Source organism: Physeter macrocephalus, chromosome 16 (genome assembly GCF_002837175.3).
Source record: "Physeter macrocephalus isolate SW-GA chromosome 16, ASM283717v5, whole genome shotgun sequence".
NCBI lineage: Eukaryota > Metazoa > Chordata > Mammalia > Artiodactyla > Physeteridae > Physeter > Physeter macrocephalus.
In genome coordinates this window covers 73,758,248-73,783,033 of record NC_041229.1, presented here as the reverse complement: position 1 = coordinate 73,783,033, position 24,786 = coordinate 73,758,248, and the positions used below count along the sequence as shown (strand labels likewise).

Below are 24,786 nucleotides of genomic sequence, written 5' to 3'. Positions count from 1 at the left end.
CCTTTTCCCCTTTCTGCATGAGAATTTGACCTTGGGTTAACCTTCTATCTCTGTTCCCCTGGAAACTTGATAAAGATAGAATGTCAGCTATGTTATCAAGCAACACTGCTCATGATAAAATTGACCCTGGATAGTTATACCACATCTGGATGGACAAGAGCTATAAATGAGGGCCGGTTGAGGGCCACCATCATTTTGGGCTCCTTTGAGTGCAGTCTGTGACTCTTACCCATCGGGCCCAAGCCGATCGGTGGGAACCACAGAAGTTTTGCATGTGGAGCTGTTACAAGAGATACTGGCTCTTGTGGGTCACGTGGCTTCTAAGCTAGAGAGACTCCTACACCTGCCCCCTGTGGGTCTTGTTCCCTCACACCTGAGCTGTCACCTGAGGTGGGAGAGGGGAGTGATGGCCCCTGGATGCTGCGTGGACTGCTGTCTATACTGCTGTGAGGACCACTCCTATGGAACAGAAACGTCTGCACTGCCCTGCCAACAACCTGTGATTCCCCTCTGTCCCCTGAGGAGTGGAATGGTGCCAGCTGTGGCGTGTGAAGGTCCGAGCGTGATTCTGAACACATGCCGCAGTGAGCAGTGCACTTGCCCAAAGCCACACTCCTGGGAGGTGGCAGGGCCGGAACTCAAACTCAGTTGGCTGTCTTCAAGGTAAACATTTTCTCTTTAATTGCAGGGCCCAAACCTTTTCTCCTGAGATAACTGTATTCTGGCCCAAGAGACTGGTGCAACTGGTGTGAACACTTGCCAGACATTCTTTTCGCCTCCAGTGCCACATGAGGGCCCTAGGTTTGGAAGCATCTATTTCATCCTGCCTGCCCACCTCAACAGCGGGGTCAGCTGAGTCATTTCTAGATGATTCTCCCAGTGTAGGCAGCTCTTTGCAGGAAACTGCCCTCAGCAGGAAGCCCCTTTTCTTGCCACTTTAGCAAAGCTACACTGTAACTAACTTTTAAACCAGGCACCTCCCCCACCACGCTCTCCTCATCTCCAGCCCAAACACACCTTTCAAATCTTTTGATCACTCAATACCTTGTCTAACTTGTCAGTTCTTTCCCTAGATCAAAGAAGTAGAAATGAAGAATAAGTGATTAACAGGTGGCCAGATCTCTTCCCTAGCTTCCCCTTCAGTAATCTCTGGAACAAACTGTGTGAACAAGATAGCACCTTGGGGCTTCCCTGGTGGCGCAGTGGTTGCGCGTCCGCCTGCCGATGCAGGGGAGCCGGGTTCGCGCCCCGGTCTGGGAGGATCCCGCATGCCGCGGAGCGGCTGGGCCCGTGGGCCCTGGCCGCTGGGCCTGCGCGTCCGGAGCCTGTGCTCCGCGGCGGGAGAGGCCGCAGCGGAGGGAGGCCCGCATACCACAAAAAAAAAAAAAAAAAAAAAGTAAGATAGCATCTAGAGGCAGATCACGAGGAGCTGACAAGGCTGCCTACAAGCCTGCACACAGGGGGATGGCGACGATGCTGACCCCCTATCTCAATGATTAACTGAGGTTACTTCCCTGTTTCCATTTAGAAGCTTTCATGGCCGAGCAGAATCTTTAGAGGTAGTTTTGGGGGACACTGAGTCCACCATCTCCCCAGACTGCCAGCATTCTGGTTAAAGGCACCTTTCCTTTCTATCAGCATCTGTGAGAATTGATTTTGTAAGCAGCAAGCAGTGGGACCAATTCATTTCATTTGATAACACCAGAGACTTCTCTAAATGCAATGATACCCTGGTTCAAACCTCTAGATGACTTTTTAAGCCCTCAGACAATTATGGCTTCAGGCTGGAGGGTCGTGGTGATGTCACACCTGATTCCCAAACCGAGGTGACTGTCACCCATGAGCACAGACAGGTACCCAAGCCCTCCCCTTGCCTGGGGTGACAGCTCTGGAATGGCAGAGGTCCCCTGATGACCAAGGGAGGTCCTATGCTGCCACTGAAATGATCTTACAGAAGTTTCCCTCTACAGGCCCTCCACGGGATGTGAGGTTATTAATACAGTGAACACAACACAGGTCCTCCCAGATTAACACCTGACCAGAAGAGTGGATGCATCATTCCTTCCCAGCCTCCCCTTCCTCTGCTCTCAGCAAAAATCTTCAGATGGAAATCAGGGCGAATGAAATCACCTCTCTGAGGTCCTCCCCAGCCTTCTGGCTAAGCGGATCCTTTTCCTCACCACTCTGAGCATAGCCCTATCACAGGACAAGTGAGCACCGCCCCTGCCCCAAGGCTACCGCCCCTGCCCCAAGGCTATCCAGCTCCGAGGACCCACTGTGTCTACAAACAGCCCAAAGCTGGGCACAAATGGTGACAAAACGAATAAAGGCAAGGAACAACATGAAACAGGTGCACCCCAACCATATTCTCTTCTGTGTGACCTGGACCACGGAATCAACTCCATCTAGTCTAAACTGTAATTTTAGGTCAGCATCTTGATTAACGGCAGAACACGGGCAACTTCTTCGTGCTTCCCTCTCCCAACCACTAAGTCTGATAAAGAACTTGCTTTGCCAACCACTAATTGACAAGTTTATACAGATTCTAAATCAATGTTACTCAGACATGACATCGTGCTGAAGGCTGTAAAACCCCGTCTCCAGCCTTGTCTGGCTCTCCTCTTCTGCCACGACAGGTAGGAGTGAACAAAGAGGAAGAAGGTGACCCAGAAAATGAACACCCGAGGAAGGAACCCACCAGAAAGCGCTGATGGGGCTCACATTACGCAAGGCCAAACAGCCAGTGAAAACTTCGCAGTGGCTTAGTGCCAGAGGACTTTAGACTCACTTTACAGAAGGGGAAACTGAGGCCTGGAGAAGTGTCTTGAAGGAGGTCATGCCAGGTGGTAGTGAGCTTGATCTCAAACCCAAGTGCTTTTGTACTACGCCACACTCACTAGTTGTGACTCGCAGCAAAGTGTCAAAAAAAAAACAGTCAGTTTTTAGCAAATGATCTTGTTATTTCAGCTTCTTAAAATAATTTGCTTCATTTCTAAGACAAGGTATTTTTTGCCCAAGAGAATGAAAATAAAAATGTCACGTGTGGAGAGAAACTAGCCTTCTCACACATTGTTGCTGGGAATTATAAACAGGGATAACCTTTGGGGAGCAAAATTTGGCACCGTTAAAACAACTGTAAAATGTGCATACACTCTTCAATGCAGCAGTTCCACTGAAATGGTTGTATACATGCAAAAAAGACCTACAAGGATGTTAATCTCAGTACTATTTATAATATCAAAAAATTAGAAGCAACCTAAATGAAAGTGATTAAAAACATTAAGGTAAATTCATACTATGAAGTACTATGCAACTATTTTATGAAGAGAGAATGACCTATAAAAAGGGCTGTCCACTATTTGCTGATTTTATTTATAAGACTTAAAATGTCATATACGTATGTGTGTGTGAGACTGTGTGTATATGTATAAGGCTCCTGTAAAAATTAAATATTACTAATAAAGCACTTCAAATAGTTCCTGCCGAAGAGTAAACATTAGGAAAAATTTATCAAAATGTTATAGTGTATAAATCAACTATACTTTGATTGTAAAAAAGGAAATATTAAAAAAAAACTTTAAAAAAACAAAACAAAAAATGTGATAGTATATGCACGAAAATAATATAGAAGAATATAAACTAAGTGGCTAACAGTGGCTTTGTCTGAGAGGTGGGATTATATAGGGTTCTTTTTCTTTTAATAAATTTGTGTTGTTCGAATACTTTAATATAATTATTTTTGTATTGAAAATAGAGTAAAGATATGCTTTCTGCAAAACGAAGAAAACCTTATTATTCAGAAAAGAACATCCTCCATATGCACAGAATTCAGTCTAGGAATACTGAACATTCCAAATTTGTATGATGGACTAAATACTTTAGACCTGTATTAGATTTCTGGCAGTGTTAACCTGTTCAGAGGATGTAAGTGAGGGAATGGAAGGAAGAGAAAACAGATCATGTCACAAATGTTGAAAAAGAACAGCTATTTCCTCTCCCCTGAAAATCTGTGATTCTGGCCTGGAGCCCTAGAGCCACTCGGAGCCAACAGAGGAAGTGAAGGGCCGCCGCGTGTCCTGGCCATTCCTTGACAGATGTTTCGCAGCCGATCCTGCTGACACATCCTGCAGGCCAGGCAGGGCTCTGCGTGGTCGTTGCCTGCAGGAGTGCGAATCCAAACGCAGACCTAAACCATGGCAGTGATAATGATACAACAAACAACTAGCAGGTTTTCCTAAAGGCTAAGGCTCTGCAGACTTTCCTCCAAACCTACAAAATCTGAAATCTGAGCTTCTAGGAAAACTAACAGGTCGTGTTGCTGTACAGAACATTTCTTTCTGGGTTTTGTGTATCCACTATGTACTCAGGCACGTTATGGAACAACGTAATGAATTGTGTGAGTCCTGAGGTTTATTTCTAGCTCTGAAGTACTACCTGCTAGTTTTCTTCTGCTTTACATCTCAGCTGATTGTGCAGTATAATCAGAACTAAATTCAGTGATGATGACAAAAGGGGACTTGTTTCTTTGGGTGTGATTTTAAGAGGAATGCTTTAGTGTTTCCCCACAAAGTATAAAGTGCTCTGGGGTTTTTGAAAAGTTGCCTGTTACTATCTCCTTTTATTCCTCTGAATCCTTTTTAAAAATTGGGACTAGGTGTTGAAATATTTTTGTCATTTATTGACAGAATAATGAATTTCTCATTGAACTTACTGATGTGATTCGATCAATTCCTAGGACTGGAATTCTCGGGTCAATGGATCACATAGAAAAGCCTATGAATTGGTTCACCTGAGTATGAAATGCCAGAGCACAATGCAGTCCGGGTCTGACTGACTCACAAGAAAGCTTCAGGGGAGGACAGGTAATGAGATTCTATCACGGACTTGACCTCATGGGAAAGCAGTCCACACCTCAACTATAGCACCAACCACACTGAATTACAATTCATCTGCTCAAAGAGTTTCTCTCTCCAAGATTTCTCCAGGTAAAGGATGATATCTTATGCACCCAAGTACCTGTTATGTCTTTGACATGGCCAGGTGGCTGAGTTATTTCTGTTCCGTCCCCACAAACTATATTTTGCATGCAAGCCTCCTACCTCAGTCTGCAACCAAGGTCAGAGTCAAGGGAGAACACAGGGAACATGAAGAAAGGAGGAGGAAATAACGAGTCTCTGAAGGTAAAATCACATGACCCCGTTACTTCAGGATGGTGGAAAAGTATTAGTAAAAAATACTGAGGCCTGGGAATTCCCTGGTGGTCCCGTGGTTAGGACCCAGCGCTTTCACTGCCAGGGCCCGGGTTCGATCCCTGGTCAGGGAACTAAGATCCCACAAGCCACGTGGCTCTGCCAAAATAAATAAATACATAAAATCTAGGTCTGCCCCAACCTTGCTTTGTCTCAGCTCCCCAGGATAGGAGAGGGATAATAAACACACCCCCCACACACCTGAACCTCCATCAGTAATTTTTATCACTGTAAATCCTTGCAGGATTTTGAGCGCATCATAGCTCACACAACATCCTCACGCATATCCCCTCACTTGACACTCACTCCTCACAGACATCCCAGGGGACAGGACAGAACCAGAGTTCAAAGCTGGGAGTCGGACCTGGATATGAATTCCAGCACTCAATTAACAGGGAGGGCAAGTTACTAAATCTCATTTAGCCTCATCTTCTTTACCTATAAAAACTGGGGTAAAATTTACCTCATGGAATGTTTCTGAAGATCAAGTATAACATAGTGAAAATCAAAGTCCCCAGCAGATGTTCCATGCTCAACAAGTAAGTATGATTTCCTTTCCTTCTGACACTGCAGTTTTTCCCTGGGACAATGCCTCTATTAGCATTCACAGCCACCGTCATTCAGGAGGCCTCCCGGCTGTCTGCTTGAGACACAAGTTGCAACCCCTGCCCAGGACAGAGGCAGATTGGTGGTTGCCCCAGTGCCAGTGGGGAGCCCCTGGATGGGCTGCCTGAGTGGCCCTATGTCTGTGTGGGCTCTGGGACACAGGTCCAGCCACCAACCCTGCACCCTCCCACATATGTTCCCTCCACGGGGAACCTTTTCTTTATTTTCTCAATTTTTTGGACATTGGCCTCATACCCGTCCTTCAGACTGTTTTATGTCTATTCTCTTCAAAGGACTATGGGACAAGGGCAGGCTTCCCAAACACCTTCTCCTCTCTCCCCACTCTCTCAACCTGCACATCTCTAACCAGCTCTCAGTGGCAGAGTTTCAAGCATTTCTTTTCCACTTCCAGGAAAAGCATAGTATTAATTGTGGTTCTGGAACCAAAGTGCCTGGGTTCAGTTCCAACTCAATTTCTCACTGTTTCTGGTGTGACCTCGGCAACTACTTAACCTCTCTTAACCTTAGTTTCGTCCTTTGTAAATGGAGATAACAACACACTTTGGGGGAATTCAATGAGGCACACAGTAGGTAGTCAACAAAATTTAGCTCTTTTCTATATTATGTATATATACATAAACGTATCTGGAAGGATATGCATAGAATGGTTTATAGTGGTATGCTTCAGGCAGCATATAGAGGAGGACTTTTTATTTGATAGAAGCTTACACCATTTTACAAGCATTCATTATTTTTGTAATTTAAACACACTTTTAACAAGAATACCCTTGGGTATGGTAAAGAAAAGGAAAGGAGGAGAGGGGAAGGGAAGTGGAAAAAGAAAAGAAGAAGAAAAATGGTCTGCTGGAGGCAGAAGCTAAAGGGTGCATCAGAGTCATGACTGGTTGAGACATTCTGATTTTAGCTTTAGTGCTAGGTGCAGAGTTCCCCATGCCTTGTCAGAGAAAACTTCTGCCATATATATGTCAGCCTTACACAGATTTCCTTCATATTTCCTCGGTGTTCCAGGTGGGAGTGGGTGTGGGGGAAGCCCAGCTCCATTGGATTAAGTTATCCTGGGATGGAGGGGTGCGGGCAGGGAGGTTCTGATCTCGTTCATGGTGGGAGAGCTGCCCAGTCCCCTGGAGCACTTTGCGGGGGGCAGGCGGGCGTGTCTCCTGGGTCCCAGGGGAGGAGGGAGCACATCCAGGACAAGCCCTAGGAAGCTTCCATACTACCAGGCAGGAAATGCTTCCAAGGGACCTGGGCATGCCCCCCTAAGAAGTCTAGGCCACTTTGCATGGGAGGAATAAGGGAGGGCTCTGTCTGTTATTGAAGAATCTTCTGAGCGGTTTCAATTTCCCTATTTCTCCAATGTCTCATGAGATACAGACTGCAGCAAGCAAAGGTTTGTTTTACTACCTTCTGTGCAAGAGTCCTCACAGGGCTACTTACATTTCCCCCCCAACCTAAAAGCTCAGTACTATGCATAGTAAAAAATCATATCCTTTTTTGGTAAGAGCTACATTATCAGAACACCAAGAGGAATGCTGCCTACTCTTTATGTGTAGCCAAGATATTCATTTAGCCAACCCACATTTCGGACTTTTTCAAAGGGTGAAAACCCTCCTTGTTCCTAACTTCCCTCACATCACTTCTGATGGGTAAAAACCTTATCGGCTCACAAAATGCATGCCCCAAGCAGCTTGCGTTTCTAGAAAACCACCTCCTGTATAGAGAATGTTCTATGAATGTTTTCAAATTGCAAATGCTATATTGCTTCTATGGGCTCTACCGAGACAAACACAGCTATTCCTGCTGGCAACTATGAATATGTAATATTTTCCCCACCTTATTAATACCTCTTCTAACAAAGTTCCTGCCAGCCAAGCACGTCCTTGTGACCCGTTCCCATCACTGTTTGCAACCCCACACTCACCCAATAGAACCGGATCTGCTATAAAGGAAGATGCCAGGAAGGACCCCCAAGAAGGTGGCTTACCTTTCTCATGGCTGCTTGCTGGTGGGGGTGGGAGTGGGGAGGTGACCGGTTTGGACTTGTCATAGTTGTTAAAGCTCTGGCTCCGTCGGTTGTTAGCAGTGGCTGACCCTCCGCGTGTTTTGGCCTCGCTGCCTGCAGCGGATACCCTCGCGGTAGGACCTGGAAGTCTAAAATGCAAAAGCAACAGAGTAATGGCTTCAGTCTCAGGAGAACAGCAGTACCTCAGAAGGTACTGCAGCCACGCAGGAGGTAAAAGAAACCATTCAAGACATCGGGTCGGTGGCGGTTTGCCAGTCCAAGGACTTACTGGAACCACCACAAACATCTAGGCTAGTAATGACCCCAGTAAAGTCCAAAAGCCAAGTGTGAGTAGTTTCCCTTTGAACACAGAGAGAAATATATGAATATGTCTGCTGATTAGAAATACAAAGCTTGGGAGTTCCCTGGTGTAATAGTGGTTAGGATCCTGGGCTTTCACTGCTGTGGCCCAGGTTCAATCCCTGGTCGGAGAACTGAGATCCCACAAGCCACACAGCGTGGCCAAAAAAAATACAAAGCTCATTTTCCTTTTTCTCTTGGATGAGTAATTTTACTTTTCAATAGGGCCAAACCATGTCATCTCTAATTCTATCAAGGGTAGAACATAAAGGCCTGTTAAGACTCTAAACTGTTAAACTTGTGTGTGCATCTCTTTTGACAGATACTGAAAACGGTTTTTGCCATAATCTAGGGATGTGAGTATCAAGAAAAAGATACAATTTATGATGGTCAGAAAGGAAACTGCTACCTCAGAACCCAACTCATCTGCAATGAAAAATTATGGACTGGATGGAAACATTTGTTCAGACATACATTTTCCTTCAACATCTGACAACCTGTCTCCATAGACATTACTCTGAGTCTGAAGCTCAGCTTCTCTGCACAGTAGATGGATAAAATCATACATTCTTTCTGTAAAATGAGCAGGAATCTGTTAGCCTAAAGACGAACACACACTTTCCCTTTAAATAAAACACTTCATTTTTGGGTGGTTTGGGAAATAAAGTGAGCAGACTAATCTTTGGTAATGTGTCTAAAGATATTATGGCCCATTCCCCGAAGAGTTAAGGCTATGACTCCGCAAATCAGAATTTTGGTTCAGGGACTACTAAGCAGACTCTTTCCAATCATTAAAGTTGAAAGATGAATAAATGATGAAATATTTAGTTATATCTTTCAGCTAAAACCCACTTAGCAGTGTTGAAAAGCCACTGGAACCTCAGCTGACCAGCATTAGATCTAGCGATAAGTCTGAATTTTCAACTCATAAAGCTTTCAGCCTTCTCTTTCCACACAAATCTCTAAGCACCGAAGAAGTCTGCAGTCTGGAAGCATTTTAGATAGAAGCAGGCAAACACTTTAAACTTTTTCTTGTTGGCTGAGCAAGAAAAGGTGGCTGTAGAGTACACAGAGAACATGAACTGGTGTGAGAGGACTGTAAGATTTATACGGTTAAGAAGAAGCTGGCCCAGTTCCTTAACTGGGAGCTAGGAGAGAAGGAAGGGGGTGAGTTCTTCCCCCCAAAAGTGGCGGAGGGAAGGCCTCACTTCCCACTGCATTAGGAGGATTTGCCCCTCTGTGAATTTACCCCATCTTGTTTAGTGAAGATATTCACCCCATGAAGACAGGCACGGAGTAGGGTGCAAAACCAGCAGTGCCAGTGCCTGTGTTTGCGGACCAGAGGCGGCCAGGTCAACTGATCAAGGAGGTCCAGGAATGGGATCTTGGTACCTGTCGGTTCTGCTTCCAATGCAAACAGCACCCTGCAAGCCCTCCAAGACGGACAGTGTCACCCGAGGACTCCCAACCAATGGCAGAGCTGCTGCAGGAGTCTGTATGCCCACAGATAGGCCTGCAAAAGGGTTATGGACATGTTCCAAGATGATGTCACAGCAACAGTTTTAAGTGGTACAGGGTAACACAGGTGACAGTATTCTACTCCCGTGGCAAAGAACAGGGAAGCCAAAAGCAACGAGGAGGGAAAAAAGTTGCTTGAGGCCCCACTGTGCTCACCTGGGACTGGACCACAGATTTTTCAGAGCAGCACAGGGCCTTTATAGAGGCAAGAAATCAAGGTATTGGATGGGATGGCCACAGCCTTGAATGAGGTAGGCAATTTGGTCCTCTGTGAGGCAGTGTGGTACAATGGGTAAAATATGAGCTTTTTCCATACAAATATGGACATGACATTGGGCCAGTCTTATGATCTGAGATGCACGTTCTGTATTTGTCACTTTGGAATAACAGTAAAGTACCCAATGGGATAGCTGTAAACTTGGAATGGGACTTAAGGTCCAGCCTGTTGTTAAGTACTCAATGCGTGCTGGTTCCCCTTATCATCCTCTCTGCTGAGCACAGATTCATAAAGGAACTGGACATTGTCATAAAGAAAACATGCTACGGTAGAAAAAAGAAGCAGACAAATAAGGAAGGAATCAGGCAGATCTAGGTTAAAGCAGCAATAGAGAGCTGGACAAAAATCAACACACAAGAGTTGGAGATCAACATTTCCAAAGAGGCAAGACAGGTTTTGGCAGACAGGATTCATCATCTCCCTAAGGAACATTCGAGGAGAGAAACTGCTTCATCCAAGCATCCGTGACGAAGAAACTGCTTCATCCAAGCATCTGTGACGAAGACCTTACACTTGGGGTACCTCTGAGCCATCTGTGGGGCCCACACTGAAACATCCCCAGTCTTGGATTAACTGAGACGGCTCTGGTTTCCCAGGGGTGGTCACCATCAGATCCTCTTCCTTGAGTCAGAACCTAGAGGTGCTACTCTGATGGGAGCGACCCATCCTTCAAATGGCTACAGGTTGTACCAAGTTTTCTGAGACATGGAAGAGGTCTCGAAGGTCTTGAAGGCAGCTGACATGACAATAAGGGATGGGTGGCACATGCCGAGCCATCAGAAGCCACCATAAAGCTCAAGCCAACTCATGTCCCCCTCTACCTCATCACCATTACACCCTAGTGAGGACAGCTCCCTTAACTTGACCAAATGGGAAAACTGGATGGAGACCAAGTAACTTCTTCCAAGTGTCAGAAGGAATCTATGTGAACACTGTGCTTTAAAACTTGGGTTCTGTTGCGGATGGGGTTGGACAGTGCTGGCTCCAAAGCAAGCTTCCTCCATCCCTCTCAAATTTTCAGCAGTCTGCCTCACAAACAAAGGCCATGAATGAATGTGTGATGGATGGGAAGTAAGGTAAAAAAGCTTCGTTTGGATCCACCCAGGAGGGAACCAAAACATCCCTTGGGATGATGAGTCAATCCACAAACTGAATTAATTCAGACTGCATTGTGAATACAGGATTTCAAAGCCAAAGGTGACCACGAGATCCTAAGATACCTGAGTAATCCAGGTGAGGGCACTGGACTTCACAAACCGAAGCAAGGATGTGCTATGTCTGTGTTTCTGAGTCCTTCCTGACCCCAGTTCATATGTTGAGACTGTAATGCCCAATGTGATGGTATTAGGAGGTGGGGCCTTTGGGAGGTGATTAGGTCATTAGACAGAGCCCTCATGGGTGAGATTAATGCCCTTATAGACGAGGATCCAGAAGGCTAGCTTGCCTCTTCCACCACGTGAGGACACAGCGAGAAGTCAGCAGTCCGTGACCTGGAAGAGGGCCTTCACCAGAATCCGACCAGGCTGGCAACTTGATCTTGGACTTGCAGCCTCCAGAACTGTGAGCGATAAATTTCTGTTGCTTGTAAGTCACCCAGCCTGTGGGGTTGTATCATGGTGGCCGGAAAAGATTATCACAGGGTTCTAGTTCAATCTTATCTATCCCCTAGCTGACATCTCAATTACATACACATTGATAAAAGAATATGAAAGGTCAGAAATAATTCAAAGAAGAGAAATAATGACCTCGGAAGTTGTTGGAATGGTCAGGGAAGGTTCCAAATAACAGCAACCCCAGAGCAAGATGTGGCATGTGGAATGAGAATGTGAGTAGAGGGCAAGAAGGTAGGGGGCAGAGGTGTCATGCAGAGGGAAGCTTGTATAAAAAAAAAAAAAAAAAAAAGCACTGAAGAAAGAAAGGGCCAGTGTGTGCTGGGGCTTGGGGGACAGCGTGGGAGGAAATGAGGCTGGAAAACCAGGCGGGGGCAGCCTTCAATGTCACACTATGAACCTTGGACTTGGTCCTGTCCTCCAGCAAGGAGGCATTCATTAGGGAAGCTGAGAACAGAGCTAGAGTTGAAAAGCAGAGTAGCTTCCAGTTCACCGTCACACAGGCCCCTGGCTAACATTCTGAAGTTCATTATTGTTTAACATCCTTGTGCATCAGGAGAACTTCTCTCAAGCTCCAGCCTGCGAGTAGCTGCTGTCTGTCCATTAGCATCATTCTGCTGCAGAGCTGGGTCTTGCTCATGTGGAACAGCTGCAGATACCACAACAGCTGCTGCCCAGCGATGCCTGCCTCAAGAAAAAGCAGAGAGGAGAGTGCAGCAAGTCAACCTCGAATCATCTACACCCTGCACCATCCAGAGCGCCAGAAGGTTTCAATGGCTCCTTTGCAAGAGGGACTCTACTTCCCAGGATCATCCCACGTCCAAACAACAGTTACAAAATGAGAGGACACAGATGTGTTCTCTGAAACACACACATGTTGCTTTTTTAAAAAATGAAGTTTAAGCTAAGAGGTGTAACAAAGAGGCAGAAGGAAAATCCTGCTGCTATGGGAGCTATGGTCAATTTCTCCGACATGTGCACAGCCGAGCAGGCAGGACGGTAAGACTGTTGTTCCTGGCACATAACCTGTGCGTGCATCCCAGCTCCACGCATTGTACGTGCTGATGGGAAGAAAGCCGTTCTTCTCCCCCAAACCACTTCAAAGGCTGGGAGCAGAAGATGGCCCTCCCAGGAAAGATGGCAGCTTGTGTGCACATGCTCAGGACCTTGGGGGTGGGGGGGCGGAGGTCATAATTGGAGATGCTTTTGCTAGACAAGATGATTAAATGCTAAACCCCTCATCTCCACGGCATCTGCTTTTCAGCAGCTGGGCAGAGACGGCTGAACTACTAGCCACAATGATTCTTCTCCACGAGATGGTCGCATAGAGATCGACTCTGTGAGACTCGCTAGAGCTGGCCCAGATCAACCCAAACCACCACCATCGCCCTATCAGCTAGTTATGGTGCACTGATTACATGCCAGGTTGCAAAGGACTAGAAATGACTTTATTCAGTCCACATAGCACTGTGAGTGAGGCAGGACTACCCCATTTTACCAATAAGGAAACACAGGCTCATGGAGATTAAATAATTGGCCCAGGTAACATAGTAAGTGGTGAAAACGGGGTTTGTTAGGTTTGACTGCAAAGCTGCTCTCTTCGTCACCATGCTTCAATGCCTCCCACAGGTAGAAAGAGCCCAAATGCCTGAGGCTCACCAGGGATGGCAAGAGGCAATACAGTGGTCAAAGGTGGAAATTCATGGAAATCCTTCATCCCTGTACCAGTTCCCTCCATAAGCCCCTTCCCCGTTGATTCAAGATGAGGCTTCCCACCCTGCTCAACATCCCTGGTGCCTATCTAGGTGTCTGGCTCTGGCCGGTGTTCAATCAATGTTTGCACCTGAACAAGAGATCTATTTCCAAAGCTCTGGGAGAGGTATCCTACTCAGCCAGAGGGGTAGGAAGGGCTGTTTCTTTTGGCAACCAGACTTTACTACTACCTCTGGTGGTGCCTGATCAGCTAAAATGTTTATCAAGATTGTGCTCAAGTCTAGGGGCGGGGAAGTGGCGGTGCGGGGGCGGGCAGAAGGCAAGGAGTGTTAGACTAATAATAAAATGAAGACCGTCCCTTTGTCAGAAGGCTCTTCAGAAACAAAATGCATCCAAAAGAAACTCTAGGTGAGGGATAGGACCCTGATGGAAAGCCACACCTTGGCTTCGGTCAACTTGGAAGCCCTGTGCCCAGCACGCCCTCAGGTCAGGGCAGACACGCCCTCATTCTTCAGTTCTTCCTCTCTTCCCCCTCAACCCCACTCCACCTCCTTCCATCATTTGGGACTGATAATAATAGATCATTCACGGGATGGGCATGTGCTTCCAATTAGATTCTTTCCCAGCTAGTTCCTGTTTTCTCTCTCTTCCAGAAGTAAGCACATCGGGGGAACAAACACTAGATTTCAGGTTTCCGCCAAGCTCCCCACCCCCTTCCTTTCCTGTGTATGGATTTTGCATGACACTCAAAAAAAAAAAAAAAAAAAAAAAAAAGGGATCCCAGCTTACCAGTGCAGTAGTGGGGGGAGGCTGCCTATCTGACTTGGGCCTCGTGCTGTTGGGAAAGCAGTCACTCTCTAGCAGGGTGCTATGGACTCATGTTTGTGTCCCCTGCTCCCCAAATACATAGGTTGTCATCCCAGTGTGACGGTATCTGGAGATGGGGTCTCTGGGAGGTAATGAGGTCATGAAAGTGGAGCCCTTGTGATGGGGTTAGTGCCTTGGAAGAAGAGACAGAGACGGGAGAGCTTGCTTTCTCTCTGCTCTCCACCATGTGAGGACACAGGAAGAACACAGCCATCTGGAAAATGAGAAGAGGGCTCTCACCAGAACACAATCATGTTGGCACCCTGATCTTGGACTTCCCAGCCTCCAGAACTGTGAGAAATAAATCTCCATTAAGTCACTCAGTCTATGGTGACATGTAGTAGCAGCCTGGGCAGACTAAGACACATGCCTATGGGATGCAGTGATGAATGTAGGTCCCCTAGAACCAAGTCTGGGTAACATGCTGACTTGTTCTACAGAGAAGCAGCTGCCCTGTGGCTTCTCCCTGCAGCCAGACGGATCCTGAGTCGGGCCTCCCCATGCGTAAGCTTTTTAGAAAAGTGAACTGATTAGAAAAGGCACCCACCTGGAGCCTAAGAGCGTAGGGCAGCAAGCGGACGTTCTGTACCTATTTGTTGCATGAATACAGAGAGAAATGCAGTCTGGGCATCCCCTTACCTTTACGTGAGAATTCAGTGAAAAAGAAATACCAGCTATAATGAGGAGGAGACTCTGTCTCTGTCAGGATGCTACAAGCGCAACATGAGGCAAAGGCCAGGAGGAATGGCTGAAACGTAAGATTTTAAAAAGCAGCCTCAACAACCACATAAGTATCAGAATTCAAGGAGGAGGAGGAGGGGGCGGGGAGAGACGTAACATAGTGGTTAAAGTGAGGGTTCTGGGGTTAGATTACCTGGGCTCAAATCCTGGTCTTTCCACTTTGTGTGTGACTGTGATAACTTACCGAGAACTTCCTAAATTTTAGTTTCCTCATCTGTAAAATGGGGATGATAACATGACCTACCGCAAGAATACCGATGTGAAGATTAAAAAAGATAATGTATTCAAATTGGCACATAATAAGCATTCAATAAAAGTTAGCTGTTGACACCTTTAAAACAGAGTAGATACAGGGATATAACTGACGTTTGCCATACCCTGAAACAGGTTCTGACAGGATGCGGTAGATGCCAAACTGAGTCAAGAGAATGAGTTAGTGGGCAGCCCTAATTTTTATTTTCAGGGAACTGAGGTGATCTGTCCATGGTACACATGGCACACAAGAGCACCCAGAAATAAAAATGACCCATTGCCTTACTGCCTTGTCTCCTCTGAACAACTGGATTCATGTTTCAGGTCTTTAAAACTCAAGAGAAAACCAATCCCACATTAGTAATTTTAATGACAGCACCAATAACAAAATGCATAACACACATAAATAAGATGCAGGTGAGGTGGGATCAGGGCCAGGACAGAGCAGGGAGCCAAACTCATCATAAAACTACTATGGAAAACCACCTACAAACTCACCTCTCTAAATCAGAATGGACTTTGATGTCCAAGCAATCAAAGACAAAATAATCAATGAAATGCAGAAACAATACGTACACCTCAACCTTACAGATCACACACACACACACACACACACACACACACACACACACCCCTTCAATAACCCCATGGCCACTCTCAACTCTCCAACACTGGGTCATCAGCCAAAGCATGTTTGGTTTTCCCAAACTGCAAACAGACACGGGGAGGGGGACCAAAAGGAAACGCAGCCAGAACAAAAGGAACGAGGGGCTGGGTTGAAACCATGCTTCGCGGGACGTGGAGAAAGTCTAACCTAGAGATCTTTTTCTGACCCAGAGTGAAGCGGATGATTTTGCTTTGTGATGAGTCCTTGGAAGATGCACTGCATGATAGGAAAGAAAAAAGTGGAAGAGATGAGTGAGGGGAGAGAAGATGCACTGGACACACAAATAAATAACAGGAGTCCTGTGATAATGCGAATGCCCCTGGGTTTCCCTCTGCCTGCTTTTTCTACAATATACAGCCTTCTTTCTAGGTCGGATCTGGTAAATTTCCAACATGAAGAAATTGCTGTTGAGGTTATCTAAGAACTTTTGTGGTTTTCTTTTTTTTTTTTTTTCCTAACGCCAAATCTCTTTTCTGGTATCAGTCACTATAAGGTCTTCTTCCACAATGACACTGAAGCCAGGGGTCTCGGACAAGTAACCTTTGTAACTTTCTAAAGTATTCAGATGTTTCTATTTTGCATGCTTGTCCTATCAGGGTGGTTGACCCTAAACAAGGGTGGAGATGTTTTCAAGTCTTGCTGGTCTTGGGGAATTTTTGCTCTCCATGGTATAAGCAATGATCATTTCAAGTCTTCCGAACTTGCTACATTCTGGGCTTTGAACCATAAATTTATGACTATGAAGAATCATGGTTGGACTTAATAAAAGGTTAAACTTATTTACTGCCTTATGAAAGACAGAAATATTTATCTTTCTTGCATCCATACATCTTATGCCACATTCATAAAAGGACATGAGGTGAGAAATACAATGTTAGTGTCATTAAACTTAGGAAGTAAAGGAAGAGACAGAAGTGAATGAATTAAAAAAAAATAATTGTTTGGATTTTTTCTAGAAAGCTAAATATTGATAATATGTAAGGTAGACACAGACGGAGAGGAATTTCATGAGGTGAAATGTGGATCAAGTTCTCAGCCATCACGTAAATTAATGAGAAGAGCTGCTGGGTAAAAGTGAGTCTCCATTCAGCGGCCATCACAGAGGAGTTGCTCTGATTCCTTCGTGCCAATATCTCAAATTTCCTTGCTCAGCTTCCATAACTCTCTTATTAACAAACACTATGGAAAAGCTGTCAAGTTTTAGTATTTGCTATCCTGAGAGGTACTGTATTTAGGCATGTTTGTATCTGGCAGAGTTCTAATGAAGGATCGACACAAACCTGGTATTTGGGGGGTTGCATCAACATTTGACATTAATGATCAAGGGTCTGAACCATTATCCTTGGGACTTTGGTTATTGAAGTCAGAATTTGGGGATAGAAATACAATGACACAAAGCCAGGGAAGTGATTGTACTACTCTTAAATTTACAGCCAGAGCATGAACATGGGGTATCACATCTCTAGACCTTGAGAACAAGATTATCCTCTGGAAGTAAAATTAGAAACTATCCGTATATAATGGATAAAACAAATCATCTGCAGAAGTAACCCAATATGGGCCAAATAAGGGATGAATGAGGACATACAGCAACTCCAGAGCCCAGTTTGTGTCACCACATTGCAGGGTCAGGGGGCCATGATGGCAGGAACTACTCTGGAAAAAATGGATATACAAACCTGGCTTATGGGCTTCCCTGGTGGCGCAGTGGTTGAGGATCCGCCTGCTAATGCAGGGGACACGGGTTCGAGCCCTGGTCTGGGAAGATCCCACATGCCGCAGAGCGACTGGGCCCGTGAGCCGCAACTACTGAGCCTGTGCGTCTGGAGCCTGTGCTCCACAACGGGAGAGGCCGTGATAGTGAGAGGCCGGCGCACCGCGATGAAGAGTGGCCCCCGCTTGCCACAACTAGAGAAAGCCCTCGCACAGAAACAAAGACCCAACGCAGCGAAAATTAATTAATTAATTAATAAACTCCTACCCCCAACATCTAAAGTGTTTTAAAAAACAAAAACAAAAACAAAAAAAAACCTGGCTTAAGTGAGTTTGGCTCGTCTTTAGGTAAAGCATTTATTTTTATTTTTTAAAATTTATTTTTTATTTTTAAAAATTTCTAGAGGAGCAGAGTCAGTCTCAACCACTGGACTGCCCGGAAAGTCCCCCTAGGTAAAGCGTTTATTAATAGTAGGATGTTTTTTCTTACTTGGAGATGGGTGTCCTGACTGGAACACACCTGGTTTTTTTGAGATGACAAATGCTTACTATGCAAATGGATGCCTCAGGCTAGCACAGCTCAGTGACAAAAGCCCAGGGTTTCTCAACACATGTTCCTTGGAACCCTATGCAATGTGATGCTCCATAAAATAAGAAGAGTTCTGTAGCTCAGTTTGAGAATGCTTTCTACGCCGCCTTCTGAAGATTCCCTGTACACGTGTGTTCCTCCCCCCACCCCAACCCCCCAGCTTCCTTATCTCAAGAAATGCCACCATTTTCCTAACCGCTCAAGCCAGAAATCTCAGCTTTATCTGTGATTCCTCTCTCCCTCACTCTAGATAGTCAATCTACCTGTAGTTCTGTTGGCTCATCCTCCAAAATATCCTGAACTGGTCCACCTCCATATTTGCTCTACCACCTTGATCGAAGCCACTGTCATCTAGAGGACCACGGAAGCCTCTTAGCTAGGGTCTTTCCTTCTATTCTTGACCCTCCCACAGTCTTATTCTCCAGAGAGGAACAAAAGTGACTAAAAAGACAAGCAAACAAAAAAACTGTAAATCAAATCAAGTCTCTCTCCTGCTCAAGACTCTCCAATGGCTTGATACCTTTAGAATGAAATATCAACTCTTTAGCCTGTAGAGCCATCACTGTGACCTCACTTCAAGGGCCATGGGACTACAGAACTCTAGGGGCCACCGGTCAGCCCTCTTTGCTTATAGGCTGCCTTTCACTTCACACCCCCTTCGCCCACTGAACTCCAGCCACACTGGCCTTCTTTCTGCTCCTCCAAGCTGCCAAGCTTACCCCTACCACAGGGCCTTCGCACCGGCTGCTCCCCCTACCTGATCTATTCTACACCCGCATAGACAGCTCCCTGTCATTCATATTTCCACTTTGGTGTCATGTCCTCAGAGAAAGCCTCCCATCAACCCAACCTAAATTATCAACCCGGTCCCTCTGATCCCATTACCTTATTGTACTACCACCATCGGATATTTCTCTTCCCCTTTTGTTTGCCTGCCCTCCTCCAGTAGAAAGTAGAGAGCAGGCACCTTGGCTATCTCATTCACCCTTGATCCCCCAGTGCCTAGGACAGTGCCAGGCACATAGAAGGCATTCAAACACTAACTGGATAAACGAATGCATATTGGCCGAGTCAAGGATCTGAGTAGACCCTGCAGTAACAGTTATACAACTTAACCCAGAGGATTTCCCAATTTTTCCCCCATAGAACCCTTCCCCTGCATGTTACCAGCCAGAGAATAAGCACTCTGCAAAATGCAGTGTGGGAAATGATGTCCTGATCATTTAATCATCCAGGTCCATCGGGGATCTCCAATCAGAGAATGGCTCCCACCCAGGTGGTTCTTCAAGGCAAAGGTGCAGGGGCTGGCTGCCTGGTTGTCTATTCCTCATTGCTAGTCCAGGCATTCCTACTAGCCCACAAATTTCCAAAATGGGAACTGGATATAATTAGATAATCAATTAGGGGCTCTGAGTTACATCACATCTATCAGTGCTGGTTTTAACACCATCACAACTGGGAAACAGTGCTCCTGGGGAAAAAAAGCCGTAACCATCTATAAGGCAGCTGCTTTGTTTGAAGCACTTTGTGCTTTGCCTAACTAACTACAATGGCCTACTAAGGGTATGACGGTGTGTGAGAAAACCTACGATTATGAATGCTGGTGCTTCGGGGAACTGGAAAGAAAAAGCCATTACTCTTTAGCATATGTTCAATGAAATCAAGCAATCAGTTCGATCAGTGGCATTTAGGTTTGATAGCTAAAGGTTTATGGCTTAAAAAAAAAAACAAACAATTATGGTGGACTTTTCTCCAGAACTTTACTATGAGTCAAAAACTTTCTGGCTCCTAATCCCCTCCTTCTTTTGTCATTAAAACAAATGGTTTACGAGGTGATCTTCTGCAGAGTTGTTTAGGAATGCATCTATACACTGTAACAGAGTAGACGGTAACTGCCCCAGCGTTCTGCTAGCATTATCATTCTATGGCGAGTCCCTCTGGCAAGCGTGGGTCCCTCTGGAAACAACAAACAAAATCTAGGTCCTAATCCAAAAAGCAGAGGGCCACAGCTGACACTGCTGCCCGGTCTCTGAGGTCAACAAAAGTCAGTCCCATTTAATGGTAACCGCTCCCCATCAGGGGATGCTGGCCCTCTCAGGGAAGGGGGAATGCCTCTTTCCCTGCTAAAACCCACTGGCCATCTTTCTTCTGTGTTCTCAGTACTTCTCTTCTGGCAAAGCAGAGGCATCTGCTGGAGAACTTTTGCCTCCACTAAGGGAAATTACTTGCACATATAACACCGAACACCCAGCTTGTAGGCAGACACGCAAAAGAAATGTGAAGTCTGTTTTTGGGGCTGCTGATTGCCTACGGACGTGTGCGTGTGTAATAAATAGGCCAGAGTTCAGGCAGGAGTAGCTGATTAGCTCTGGCTGCTGGCGATCCTGATCTATAAAAGTCCACATCTCCGCCAGGCACATCCATTTCAAGGTCACGCTAATTCCCCACTAACTACCGGCAGTTCTCAGCACCGAAGAAGCGCAAAGGACACACACGTCCGGCACAGGCTAGAATGTGGTCAGCGGGGCAGAAGACCCCTGAGAAAAAGCGGAAGTATCACCTGGCGAGGAGAGCCCACCTGGACTGCATCTCAGCTTGTGCTTTTGACGGCTGGTGTGGCGCTGGCTGGTGAGGCTGGCACGGGGCTTGGGGAGCGGCGGGCACCTGTTGCTGAGGACCGCCAGCCTGGCACTGGGAGGGGGCCCCGGCCGCCGGGGACACGGCGGGCAGCAGTGGCGAGGGGAGGTGTGGCCTCTGGGGCTGCTGCTGCTGCTTGTACCGGGAGAGGCTGAAGAAGAGGCCTAGAATGGCCTTGAGGTTTCCATTCCTGATCTCTGCAAGACAGGGAAGAGGTTCTGGTTAGAGGAGGAAGCCCTTCCGGGGAGCCCTGTCTCGCACCCTTTCAAGAGGCTGCTTCAGCCCTCGCACGAGTTTTAACTCCTCTAGGATATGACAGATTTCCTGAACACTTAATTGGTGTCCCAGTTAATTAAAATCAGGCCTAAACCACAAAGGAATTAGTTGATTCTCCCCACTGGGATTAGAGTGGATACCCGAGGCAAGCAGCAACTGGGATGTCCGGTGAGTGCCAGGGGGAAATTCTCAGGAAGGACACAACCGAAAAAGACAGAGTCCCGAGCAAGACTGTGCTTGTTCAGGACACAGGGCAAGCCGTCCAGGGACAGAAGCACCCACCGAGGGAAACTCACCGGTCTCCACGTGGCCCTGCCCAATCCGTGCTCTGCGCTTCAAGCCACCCGGAGTGAGCCAGCGGCTGCCGACCCGCTCCAACATCCTCGCCCTGCTTCGCCCAGTCATCCTGCCCTCAGATGGCTCTGTGTCTCTCTTGCCCGTGGAATAAATAACTTGGACTTGGGGTGGGCGTGGGAATAGGAGATAGGGGTTGTTTCCGTAAAGAACTCACACAAAAATTCTCCTACGTTACAAGAAATTTGTGCAGAGCGGGGCTCAGAAAAGTTTTTATGCCAGACGTAATTTTTCCCATGTTAAAAAAACGCATTTGCCTCGAGGCATGCGTTAAGTGCTGCAGAGAAGGAATAAAATATTTATTCACAGGCAGAGACTATGGATGCAAGGGTGTTTCCCCTTGGGCAATTCCTCCTTTTCTGCAGTTCTTTTAACACCAGATGCAGATGGCCAGGGTCTAAACTGACCCTGAGGGTAAAGTAATAGGGCCACCCAGCGTGGGGGACAGAGAAGAAGGAACCTAGGGGCTCCCCTCTGCTTTGCTTCCACCCTTAGGCAGAATTTCTTCTTCTGAACTGGCAAGGGGGTTAGAGGGAGTGGGGTTGGAGGAAGGGAAGCCCCCCCTCCCCTGTGTGGGTAACACACACCTCCAGATTAGCCCCAGGCTGCGCAAGAGGATGCTGATAAAGGAACCAGAGTTTCCTCCAAGGACCAGTTGAGGGACAGAAGGCATGAATGGGGTTCTTTCAGAAACAAGCCCCGTATATTCCCTGCAAGCCTGTCAGTGCCCTGGGGTGTGATCCTGCTGATTAGGTCAGGCTGAATTACTTCCTGTTGGAGAGTTTCCTCTTTCCAGCCTCTGAAGAAACTGACAATACAGACTACTACAATCCAACTTTCGCCCGCCCTCTGCTTTGGGAGCTAGCATGTGCTGACTGTGGGACAAAACTGTCAGGGGCCCAGCTTTCAGGAAATCAAAGCCATGAGTTGCAGTCTGTACTCTACCACTTACTAGCTGTGCAACCCTGGACAAGTCACTTAATCTCTCTGGGCCTCAAATGACAATATTGACACAGCTTGCCCCATCACACAGGGTTGTTTTGCAGATCAAACCAGAGCAGAGATGTGAAAGCACAACTGTAAACAGTCACGTCCTTCACTGATCTTGGTTACTGTAGGACCACAGCAGCCTCAGAATCCTGTAGGAGATTCCCATGCAGCTCCGGTTTCATGCCTTAAAAATTATGGTTTTTACCATGTGACCTTATAATTTATCATGCAAATTACATCATTTTTGAGAGTGGGAGGGAGAAGTTCTTGATTACATTAGGAAAACAGGTGTAAGCCAGGGCTGACTTGGACAAGTCAAGATGCTCGTAAACCCCTGTGTGCAATGCAGGGAGCACAGAAAGTTTCCCCGGATGTGCGAAAGTCCCCCAGTTTCTTTGGGTAGCTCAGCTTTAACCACTCAGCTCTGCTTCCTTCTCCATCCTAAGGAAACCAAAGGAGAACACACCCGGGGCCTGTTCCGCTTCTGCTTCTAAATGTTCTGACAAGGACACCAAGGTCACAGAGTGTGAGGCTTGGCTGGGATGATTCAGTTTATAGATTTTTTGTAAGATTCAACCTCTGAGTCTCAGTGTTCTTCTTTAAAATGGGCATTCTCCTCATGGGCAGATGGAGGGTAAAGGGACACACCCCTGGGCCCTCAGCTGGACAGTGACAGGAGGCAGGACAGAATCAAGGGCTGGCGTGCAGGTGACGACCTGTTAAGGAACTCGGGGAAACCAATTTCCCCATAAAACTGAATTCCCTGAAGGGTGAAAACAGAGCTATAATCATGACAGATGAAATCTATGTAAGATTTTAGTGCCTTTTATAGAGCTACTACTAATTAGTATATATCAAGAGAAGCTTTTTACATACATGATCCCGTTTAATCCCTACAACCCGGAAAATGAGACCTATTACCTCCCTTTTACTTAAGGGGAAACAGAGGCTCAGAAAGGTCTGTAACCTCTCCAAGGTAATAAATGCCGGAGCTGGGATCTGAATCGAGGTTTTTCCAGCTCAAAGCCCAGGCTCCCAACATGGTGTAACCAGGCTTACTTACATACCCATCATGGGTCGTGTATTGAAAAGCACAGCAGATAATGTTTTATTTAAGTTAGCTCATGGCCATATAAGTATTCTTTATTCTCCTTCTAGAAGTATTCTTGTATCATGGGATGTGTCAAATACCCCATAATACATTTTTTTAAAACCATGCAAGAAAAACAAAAGAAGGGAAGAACTAGCAATTCAGCATATCCAAGGGCTCAGGGGTTGCCCCCTGCAAAAAGCAGGCATATCCACATCGGGACCCCCTTAACCTACCTGCCCAGCCCCGGGCAGATGAATGGAGCTGGCTCTGTCATATTCTCTCCCTGCTGTGGATGTTCAGTCATTTATTGTTCATAACTGTTCTATTATTCCCGAAAGCATCTTTTTATTTGTGACAGAGTGCAGTGCTCTCAGAAATACACTTTTTCTTAGGAGGAAGCATTTTTCTTATAAAGATCACTGATTGTTAGAGCCACAAAGACTTAGGTTTGAATCCCTCTAGTTCATCATTTATGGACTTCAAAGTTTTTCCAAGAGTCAACCTCTCTGAGCCTCAGTTTTCTTCTTCAAAATTGGCATATGTGTGCCACACCTTCCCCACAGGGATGCTATGAGAATTAACAGAGGATTAATGAGAAAATAAGGGCAACGCACCTAGGACATGGCCTGACTCTGTATTTCCCTTTTTGGTTCAGAAAATACCGTCATTGTACCTGCAGCCCCCTCAGAACTCAGCACAGAGCTCTTCAACTACGAGAAGACTAAGAAGCCCTTCTTCCTGCACATCCCCTCCAGGCCACAGGAGTCAAAAAGAAAAGCAACCATGATAATCTCATTTTACAGAAAACTCAATGGTCATCTTTTTAAAACAAACAAACAAACAAACAAACAAACCAGCTCTACTGAGATATAGTTTATATCCATAAAGTCAAGTGTGTGATGATTTTTAGTAAGTTTAGTAAATTCTAGTTTTAGAATATTTCCATCACCCTAAAGAGTGCTCATGTGCAGTCAATTCCCAAACCCATTCCCCCAGGCAACCTCTGATCTGCTGTTTCTATTGATTTGCCTATTCTGGGCATTTCCCCATAAATGACAATCATGTGATGTGCAGTCTTTTGCATCTGGCTTCTTCCACGGAGCATAATGTTTGTAAGGTTCATCCAGGTGACAGCGTCATCACTAGTTTGTTTCTTTATATTGCTGGGTATTATCCCATTATATGGATAGACCACATTTTATCCATTCACTAGTTGGCAGACATTTGGACTGTTTTAATTTTCCTTTCAGAACA

General features: G+C 46.1%; 1 protein-coding gene across 1 annotated transcript in view; it reads right to left on the bottom strand.

Moving 5' to 3' along the window:
- Positions 1-24,786, bottom strand: part of LOC114487942 (neuron navigator 2-like) — a 229,328-nt gene that overhangs the window by 31,168 nt on the left and 173,374 nt on the right. Inside the window, exons 5-7 of the mRNA XM_028500908.1 lie at positions 20,761-21,016; positions 16,028-16,096; positions 7,858-8,024 (exon numbers count right to left, since the gene is read on the bottom strand). Coding sequence (XP_028356709.1) covers positions 7,858-8,024; positions 16,028-16,096; positions 20,761-21,016 — 492 coding nt within the window. The remainder of the gene's footprint in view (positions 1-7,857; positions 8,025-16,027; positions 16,097-20,760; positions 21,017-24,786) is intronic.